A 10,258-nucleotide genomic window follows, 5' to 3' on the forward strand; every position below is an offset into this window, starting at 1 on the left:
GTGTCCGTCCGTGGCGCCTGGTGCTGTCTTCATTGGCGCTGATACGGTCCTCAGCCTCTGTCGTTCTCTTTTCCAGACTCGACATATCTTCTCTTAGAGTCTTGAAAGACTCCTCCAGTCTTGTCAAGGATTGTTGGGTTTCCATGTGGCATCTCTATAGTCCTTTCTGAGTCTCTCGAGCTCTGCTAATATTTTTGATTCTGAGTCACGCATGCTAGCGTTAGCAATAGCATCTACAGCCGCACTTGAGGCTTGCAGAGTTAGTTGTTGTTTCAAATGTTCGCTTTTATCTTTAGCTTGATCTTGTTTGGTTGCTCCCTTGCCTCTCAGAGATACTGCCATGTTGATCTGATTAGAAATTGCCGAGTTATATAATGGGTAAGTTAGGAATTTATATTAAATCGGACGGAGCGTGTAATTTACGCTGTTGCCTGTAACATGGCGCCACCGGAAGTCCCCTACATCACTTTTTAAATCAGTTTTTAATTTTTTAGCCCAAGAAGTCCTTAACATTGTAAATGTGTCGCTGCAGACAGGGTTTTTCCAACACCAGTCAAAACTGCTATGGTCAAACCTGTGCTTAAAAAGGACAACTTGGACCCCTCCCTGCTCAGTAACTACAGACCTGTGTCCAATCTGACGATTTTAAGTACAATATTAGAGAAAATAGTTTTTAACCAAATTAATGATTTTATGATTGCCAATAATATCTTTGAAATTCATCAGTCTGGTTTTAGAGTTCAGCACAGCACAGAGACTGCACTAGTAAAGATCCTAGATGATATAAGATCCAACATGGACAAGAAGAACCTGTCAGTCCTGGTGCTGTTGGATCTCACGGCAGCATTTGACACTGTCGACCACTGGATTTTATTAGATAGATACATTATGCACTCGGTCTCTCTGGGTCTGTTTTTAACTGGTTCAAATCGTTTTTAACAAACAGGGATTTTTATGTTAGTCTTGGGGAACACTCCTCCGCAAAATGTAAAATGGAGTGCGGTGTTCCCCAGGGCTCAATTTTAGGTCCAACCCTTTTTAATCTTTACATGCTGCCACTAGGACGGGTCATCAGGAGACACGGTGTTAACTTTCATAGCTACGCTGATGATACCAGCTCTATATCACCGTGTCTCCTGATGACCTGAGCCCCATCGACACCCTTTTTAACTGCATTTTAGATATTAAGTCCTGGATGGCAGCAAACTTCCTCCAGCTCAACCAGGGCAAAACCGAGGTTTTAATTATTGGTCCTGAAGCTCAGAGAGAGAGACTCAAAGCTGAACCCCTGTGAGAGGGTGAAAAGTTTAGGAGTTACTCTTGATAGTGAGTTTAGCTTTGAGCCACACATCAGGTCCATCACTAAATCTGGTTTTTATCATCTAAAAAATATTGCCAGAGTCAGACCATTTCTCTCTCAAGCCAGTGCAGAGACTTTAATTCATGCTTTTATTACAAACCGTGTTGATTACTGTAATTCTCTCCTTTCTGGTCTTCCAAAGAAATCTACAGCTCCACTGCAGCTCCTCCAAAACTCTGCAGCTGCTGACGAGGACCAGGGAGCGAGAGCACATCACCCCAGTACTGAAGTCTCTGCACTGGCTCCTGTGAGCTTCAGGAGAGATTTTAAAGTTCTTTTATTAGTTTATAAAGCTCTTAATGGTCTTAGTCCTATTTATTTATCTGATCTGCTTTTATCATATGAGCCTCTCGGACTCTCAGGTCCTCAGGTCTCGTCTTTTAACTGTCCCAAGAGTCAAACTAAAACTCACGCTGAGGCGTCATTCAGCTTTTACGGCCCCCGTTTGTGGAACAGTCGACCTGAGGATCTGAGGTCCACTGTGAGTGTTCATATTTTTAAAAGTAAACTCAAAACGTATCTTTTTAATTTAGCTTTTAATTGAAACTTTTACTTGTTTTATTATTATTATTATTATTATTACTATTTGCTTTTAATTAAATTACATTAATATTTTATTTAGTCTCCATCTGTTTTTAGCTCTATTTATATATTTACTATAACCTTTAGGAGCTTTATGTTTATGTTTTATTGTTGTATATGTGCATGAAATAATGAGGTGGGGGGTTGCTGTTATTTTTTAATATTGTAATTTTATTTTATTTTATTTTTTTCTGTTGCATGTGAAGCACTTTGTGCGACATTTCAAATGTATGAAAAGTGCTATACAAATAAAGTTTGATTGATTGATTGATTGATAGTGTGTCATAGTGTGTCTGAATCATTACCCACTGCAGACACTTTGACTCTAGCCTTAGTTGTTGACAGCTTGTTCTTCCTCTCCATTGTCCATTGAGTATTGTTTGTATGAACTGATTCTGAATGAGTCCTGGGCTGTGCTGTAATCCAGTGTCTGCTCTCTCTGAGGCAAAGTATGTTTTGCCTTAAGTCCATGGTTTGAACAAGGAACTGAATCAAATCAAATCAAACTTTATTTTTAGAGCTCTTTTCATTGAAAATGTGACACAAAGCCCTGAACTGGAGTCTCTCTGGATTCTTGGGCAGCATGAGGGAGGGTGTGGTACAGCTCAGTGGCATCTTTCTCAACAAAATGAGTCCTTAAACTTTGTTTCAGAGCTTGCAGTGACAGGTCATCTCTACTTTCAAGTTAACTTCTCAGTTTTGGTGAACTGCTTGAGCAACAGCATTGACAATGTCACATTTATCATATCCTTTCTTGATTGTTTTCGTAATTTGCCTGGCCAAACTTGCAAATCCCAACTTGTCCTTGTCCATGTTCCCCACTTTGCCCAATAATTGTCAAGTCTTTTCTGTATATTGGATGCAGTGCTAACATTGTCCACTAGACTGAGCTGTGGTGGTGTGGGACCAGACTTGGACAGCGTTTTCAGTTCATCTCTTCCATCATTAACTATTAACAATAAAGACATTCCTCCATCTTGGCGAGCAGTGACATCATCACTATCTAAATGCTGAAGTATGAGCCTTCTCAGTTTGCGAGGTGAGTCCTTATCTTCATCATTTACATTTATTTCCAACACAAATGTCAATCAGTTCCAAAGCAGGTAAGGTGAATCACTTTTCTTCAGTTTCCTCAGACATATTTTCCTACTCAGCAGACATTTGTTGTTGTGAGGATGACATGACAGAAAAGTGATGTGTTTTACCTTTACTTGCACTCTTTAAATCATGACACTTAGGAGTATCCTTCTTCATCATTTATTATTGTGCAGTTTACTGTGACTGGCCACTACTGCTGACCCACCAACAGGACAGTGTTCTGGTTAAGGGTTTACACACTATCACTGAAATAAGCAAATCGGATTGGTTGGCTGTGAGGAAGTGTTGACTACAAATATTGACACAGACTCAGTGGTCAGTAGAGCTCCAGCCTTTCTTTGTGAGCCCAGCACAGAGCACCATGGCTTCTCCTCTCAAGTCCCTCGTTCATGATGACGATGGTTATGATAAGTCCTTCACCGCGTAAAAGCTGCATTTAGGTGAACATCAGTACAGAGAAGGTTAGGGTTACAATCCTGCCTGAACAACTGGCCAGGTAAAGGCTTTGGTCAAGGGGCTAGAAAGGGGCTTTAAATGCATTTGAGCTTTTCATGTTTGTATAAGTATGACTTGGTCTGAAGGGACCTGTGCTTATTATTTATCATCATTTTACAGTTTGGTAGTGAACAAAGTATGTTTAGTTCCACTGTTCTAGTGGGTTTAGTCTTTATTTCCACTGAACAACGAATTGATAAAATATATGTTTTTGTTTTAAAATAGTAAAATAGTTATGACTAAAACTAAAAGAAATGAGTCAGCATTTATTTATTTATCTTACATGATACCATAATGTAAGTTTCATAAGGAAAACTGGCTATAATTAGAGTTAAAAGAAGAAACATAAGTCATTTTGTTGGGGTTGGATGTTCTATTGTTTTATGTATGAGGAAATATTTTAGCTCCAAATACATTACACAGTACCCAGTCTGCACTATATACCCAGAATGTTACACAGAATATGACTCTTTTAAATACTACACTATATTTTGTATTTATTCAGTTACAGGTCTTTATTGCTCCTAAAGAAAATGGTTGCTAATAACACCTCATGTATTTTTAATTTACTATCACATCTCCCTTTGGTATGATTAGAATTGTGCAATGATTTGGTTTAAATAGTCATTTTAATAAATATTAATAATAATAATGAATGCATGAGTTTTATATAGTGCATGTTTGGACACTCAAAGAAGCTTTACAGAGCATTATTCATTCACTCCATACCTGGTGGTAAACTACAACTGTAGACACAGCTGCCCTGGGGCAGACTGACTGAATCGAGGCTGCCGATCTGCACCATCAGCCCCTCCGACCTCCACCAACACTCACGCACACACCACTTTCATACTATGCAATGAGGGTGAAGTGCCTTGCCTAAGGACACAACAACAGTTTTTACAACTGGCACCCCCCTGTGACCTAACCCTGCTGAGCGTCTGAGATCTGATGAGATCAGACTTTGACAGGCCGGTATGGCTACATTATAAATTTAGGCTTGTGCTATGAAACAAGATCATATCCAAATTCTTGAATAAATGCACATTTTTGTCATACCTGCAATTAAGAGACACCCCAAAATGACTCCGACCAGCACCTTGAAGAATGGGTAAAATGTAGTTTGTAATTGTTTTGTGTCTCGTAGCATCGGGGATGGGAAATCAATAAACATCATTGGACTTGGGACTGGAGAAGGTAAGAGCTCATCACATGTCTGTGTTACACTCTAACTGTGTATCATGAACAATCATTAAATAGTGATGTTTCTTCACACTCAAATGTGATATTGTCACATCCTGAGTCAGAATAAGTGCCTGCTGTAGATTTGTATTTTATTTTATTTTTTTATGCAGGAGAGTTCTGGGAACATAAAATGATTTATTGGTTATTGGTTATTGTTTTATGATGTAGGTAATTTCGACATGGAGATTCTCTCCCAGCTGCGTGTGAAGCACCCAGGGGTGCTGCTGGATAATGAGGTGGTGGAGCCAAGCACACTTCGGATTCTCAGATACAAAGGTACAGAAGAAATATATAATCTGTCTCACTGTTTTCAAAGGTGTTTGAGCTGTGTGTCTGTCTGTGCTTCTTTGATGCTAATATTGGCACATGTTCACTTATTGTGTGAGTAACTGGATTTACCAGTCACTTGCTGCTGCAGATTGCATCTAGCAGCCAATGTTACGCCGCTGTTTTGGGGTGTGATACGCCGCTATCACACCGGCAATCTAATGTGGTTACAGTCATTTCAATGTACTGTTGCCTTCTGTTCCTGCCAACCATTTGTCCTGCGATTTGTCGTGAAGCACCATCCACTATAAGATCCTCCGCTTCCTGGTTACAGCAGTGGAGCATAACGTCAACACCCAGCTGATACGCTAAAGGGAAAACGCAAACAGGATTCTCCGCAGACTCCATGCCTGCTTTGTCCCCTGCATCTCATAAGTCTGTGCTCCCTGTCTTGATGTGATTTTTACATGTCAACATTCTGCTGCCTGGCAGGGGAACACGCTCAGTTATCCATACACCTGTCTCAATTTGACCTGCACCACCCTCAGCCAGCGCTGACTCCTTATTCATGGTCCCATTCATGAGTCTGCTGGTTTTGAAGGATCACATTTTAATGCCATTTCACCATCTGTGGGATGCAAGATTAAGGTGGATGTCAGTTATAACCTGTTTAAGCAGAGTGTTCTTATCATCCTCCTGCTGCTCATATCTGGAAACATTCAACCAAACTCAGGCCCTGATCACAGCTTACCTTCTGACAGCCCTACACTCAGGCCTCCCACTGAACAATCTTTTGACTCTGTTTGAGATCGTAAACTTCTAGGGTTTTTGTTTCTGAACACTTAACACATGAGGGGTTCTGTGTAAACATGTCATTTAGGCAATCGGTGGCTGAGTGGCTAGCACTCATGTCTCACAGCAAGGAGGTTCTGGGGTTGATCCCCAGGTCGCCCAGGCCTTTCTGTGTGGAGTTTGCATGTTTCTCCTCATGTCTGGATGGGTTTCCCCCATCACCTCATAACATGCTACACAGGTCTCCAAGATCAATACAATCAATCAATGAACCTACAGGTGGAAATGAGCACTGATGCTACAAACTAGTACAATGCATCTCTCCAGTCAAGGTTAATGTAAAAAAATGTGTGCTGTCCCTGTCTCAGAGAAATAATAATAATAATAATAATAATCATCATCATCATCATCAGCGTGGGAACCCATTTGATGTACCTGAAACATCAGACTGAGGTGTTAAAGAGCGTATTAGTCTAACAGTCCATAGTCCTTTACATAAGGCAGGCTTTATCAGGTAATGGTCTGGTAAAGTTTGGTTGATAATTGTCCCACCCAAATGGGCAGGAAGTGGATCTGCTTCGTCTGCAGATGTACTGTGGTAATAAGGTGCATTAGTCCATAACACTGTGGCTCTGATGGACAATGGGCCACTGGTAACATATTAACCAGTTTGGCATCATCCACAAAGTGAGAGTCCCATTCTATCTCAGAATAAACAGTCTCTGATCCCTCTCTTGTCACCCAGAATAAACACCAGGTGTGTTTTTTTCCCAGGCACACAGCTATGAAGAAATACTCACCTCTCCTCTCCTTCTACATAAGCATGTTTCAAAAATGTTCAGACAAGAGTGGAGTCAATAATTACCCTGTTAACAGTCAATCAATTCAGTCAATCAATTTAATTACTTTTTTCCACAGTTGTGTCAAGTGTGAAGAAAACATGGACACCCAAAGAAGCTGGGCAAGCTTGTATAATATGGGCTCCATCAGTGCTAATGCTTAATTAGATGCAGTCAGCATATATCAGACTTATTCTGACCTCAAACCTGCTTATACAATATCTGTAATGTGCAAGACACATTTTGTTTAAGCACATGAACAAAACAAAATGGGTAGAGGGTAAACTGTGCACATTGTGTTTGAATAGACTTACCTACTGTGTGCAGCTCTATTTTGTGTGTCAATTTTAGTCCAAACTATGCACATTTGGGCGGCAGTAGTTCAGTTGGTGGAGCATTCGCCCACTGATCTGAAGGTTGGTGGTTTGATTCCAGCTCTCGACATGAACATCTCAGGTCGAGCGTCAGATCCACTGACCCACAGGTTGACTGGTGTGATTCCAGCTCCCACAGATGAATGCTGCTGTTGTGTCCTTGGGCAAGACACTTAACCCACCTTGCCCACAGTGTCTGTGTACACTGGTGTGTGAATGTGTGAGTGGTTCCTTGTTGTAAAGTGCTTTGAGTGTCTTGAAGGTGGAAAAGCGCTATAGAAAAATGTGACCATTTGTAGATTTTGTGTGACCACAGCAATGTCCAGTGCTTTGTGACATCAGACTGGACTGAATAGAACCTGGATGGACAGAGTTTGAAGTGTGGATACCTGTTAGACCAATCACACTGTTCCTTATACCCCCCCGACCTCGTCCTTACTCCCCCCTCACTCTCCCTTAAAGGACTAACAGGTACTGTCCAGTTTATCAGCTTGAAATGTGGTCCTGAGACGAGCTGAGGTGTTTAGTCCCACTTTAAACATCTAAATATTTGTGTTCTTCTCAATTCTGTGTGTGTGGTGCAGAGAGGGCGGCTCAGATGTTCCACTTGGACCCTGTAAACTTCACCTGGAACCAGATGACGGCCTCTGAGTTTGAGGAGCAGTGGAGACAGAGAAATATCACCAAGAAGGTCGACTTCATCCACATGCTCCATGTATGTGCCCTCACCTCAAATGATCCTTTACAACAGACATCAACATATAAATAGTGGGGAAGGTGCAGTTTATTAACATTCCACAGTAAGACAGATTCTATGACGGGGGTTGTGAGTTCACAAACTCCTCCACACTTATATTTGTGTATCTGATTCACAGATGTTGTACTATGTTGAGGATCCTGGAGCGACCCTCAGATTCTACCAGAGCCTCCTCAGGAAGAACGGCAAAATTCTGATCAGTTTAGTGTCAGGTAAGAGGAGCATGAGGTAAAGACTTATCAAGATCTCTCTACAAAGCAGTGGATGATTTTGACACAGGGATGAGTTTAAATAAAATAAGATCATCAGCGTGCTAACCACGGTGTTCCAAACAGGAAGTGAACATGGGCGCTTTCCAGGTCCATCAACTCTGGCTCCAGTTATAGACCACACATCCAGTTCACACAGGTCAGGTGCTCTGCTCACTTCTGATGTCCACAATCTGAGCTGATCAGAAGAATAAATGAGGCAGTGCAACAGTGGCACAAAGTGCAAGAGCCTGATACAAACAGAAAAACCACATTAAAAACAAAGTACAAAACACTTTTAATGAATGATTCACTAGTTAGGACCACACCAACAACGACATAGTGCGAAGAAGTTTATTGATAATGTACAAAGTGGGGCAGAGACGACTGGGTTGAGACTCAGGGTGGAGGCTCCGTCTCAATCTTCAATTGGCCCAGCAGGAACGGGACCCCCCCTTGTAGGAGTCTTATGACTGAAAGACAAAATAGGGGATGGGAGGGTGGGGTCGAGTTCGCCCAGACAGACTGGGATGATGGGAAAGGCTGCTACATACAGGCTTCTGGGAAATTCGAGGCGTGGTGGAGGTGAGTTGTGGTTCGCTGGTGAGAGGAGAGGGCGGCTGAGGCCTGGTCCTGCTCCTGAATCTCACTTCATCATATTAACTACATTTTTTGTTACATCTCTGTTTTTAGACTTCGTCATTCTGTGTTGCTATTTTGTGCATAAATCATAATCATAAAATAATATAATAATACAATAATATTTACTTGGGAATTGGCTTCATCCTTCATTTGTTTGTGAAGTGTTTGATTTGATGAAGCTCCAGGTTGTAGTGGAACAGTGTGGAACCTGAGTGCTTCCACAGTGTAGAGTGATCCAGAGGACCAGCAGCAGCCCATAGTGATGCACGTGTGGGAACATGTGTGAACCATGGAACTGTTCTTTAACAACAGCACAGATGTTCACTTACCAATAAAACAGAAGAGCCGAAGAAACAACGTGCAGCGTGAAACTTATATCCACCCAAAACACGTCCAGTCTCCAGTGCGGAGCCTTTACAGAGACGTGACTCATGATAAATCCACATCCAGTCAAAGTCTGCTGTGTCCACAGACTAACATGAACCAAACTCCACCAACATCCTCCTCCTCGATCCCACTAAAAGCGTAATTCCCTGATGTGGTGTATATATCCAGTGTGGAGATGTGGCCAAACGAGACTGTGTAAAGTTCTCCATAATCCTCCACCTCCATCCAGGTAACACTGTGTAGTAAAATGTATTGATTCAAATAAGTTCAATAAGACATTAAATAAGAGTTATATTTGAATCAGTGTTGATGCTCCTTTAGTTTAGCAATGGTCTTTTGACAGCTGTCCAGCGGCTCGTGACACAGGTCTACATCACACTACTGAGCGTGTCTCATGCACCCGTGTGACGCCCAAACTGCCCCCAGTTGTTGTTATGGAAACGCTCCCTGGGTGGAGGTGGCCCCCTCCAAACTGCTCTGCGCCAAAGTGACCCCAAGTGAACTGTGCCAGTGGAAACAAGGCTTTGGACTGTGAGAAATGAACTCTTTGTTTTTTTCCATGTCCACTGACGCTGTGTAAGAGGCTAGTTAAGGAGCTCGCTATGGACATTTGACATGCTCCAGGTGTTTACACCTTATGTGGCAGCAAATGTGGCAGAAGACCTTTTAGAGAAATACTTTGAGAGAACGAACCATTTCATCACCAAGTGAAACACCAGAGCAGAGTAAGAGTGAGGCCTTTCCTGTTGTGTTCACCTGGTTCCTCCTGGACACTGTTGTGATGCTGCAGGACACAGAGGAGGGACACTTTTGTCTCTTTCTTTCCTCAAACAGCCCTGACAAAGATCTGCTGATCCTGTCACTTCTCCTCTTAAACCACACTGAGACTTTTGACTGAGACACAACGGCGCTGAGAAGAGCAGAGGAGTTGTTCCTCAGGATGAATCAAGTCTCTCTTGCTCTTTTTCACTCGTTTCTGTCAGTTGTCTTTGACTTTGGAGCAGGTTGGTACGAGCTGCAAGTGTTTCCACTGTACTAAACAAGACAAGACGTGACACGATGACAGAACAGTGAAGATATTTAGAAAGTAGACACCAAATGAGTTAGGCCGGGTATTGAATCATGATCATTTTGAAATGAAGACGCCATTTATTATAATTTAGTTGAGTTTT

At 41.9% G+C, this 10,258-nt stretch overlaps 1 protein-coding gene across 1 annotated transcript; it reads left to right on the top strand.

The window, feature by feature from the left end:
• The first annotated feature begins 3,401 nt into the window (after positions 1–3,401).
• LOC110173352 (histamine N-methyltransferase-like) lies at positions 3,402–9,621 on the top strand. Its single transcript, XM_055165307.1, has 7 exons — positions 3,402–3,463; positions 4,683–4,732; positions 4,949–5,056; positions 7,637–7,767; positions 7,928–8,021; positions 9,255–9,315; positions 9,513–9,621. Exons 1-7 carry the CDS (start codon positions 3,402–3,404, stop codon positions 9,619–9,621), a joined length of 615 nt encoding a protein of 204 aa, XP_055021282.1.
• Positions 9,622–10,258: the final 637 nt, after the last annotated feature.

The sequence above is a fragment of the Boleophthalmus pectinirostris genome, unplaced genomic scaffold (genome assembly GCF_026225935.1).
Source record: "Boleophthalmus pectinirostris isolate CB_2022bp ecotype Guang Dong unplaced genomic scaffold, ASM2622593v1 HiC_scaffold_7, whole genome shotgun sequence".
Taxonomy (NCBI): domain Eukaryota; kingdom Metazoa; phylum Chordata; class Actinopteri; order Gobiiformes; family Gobiidae; genus Boleophthalmus; species Boleophthalmus pectinirostris.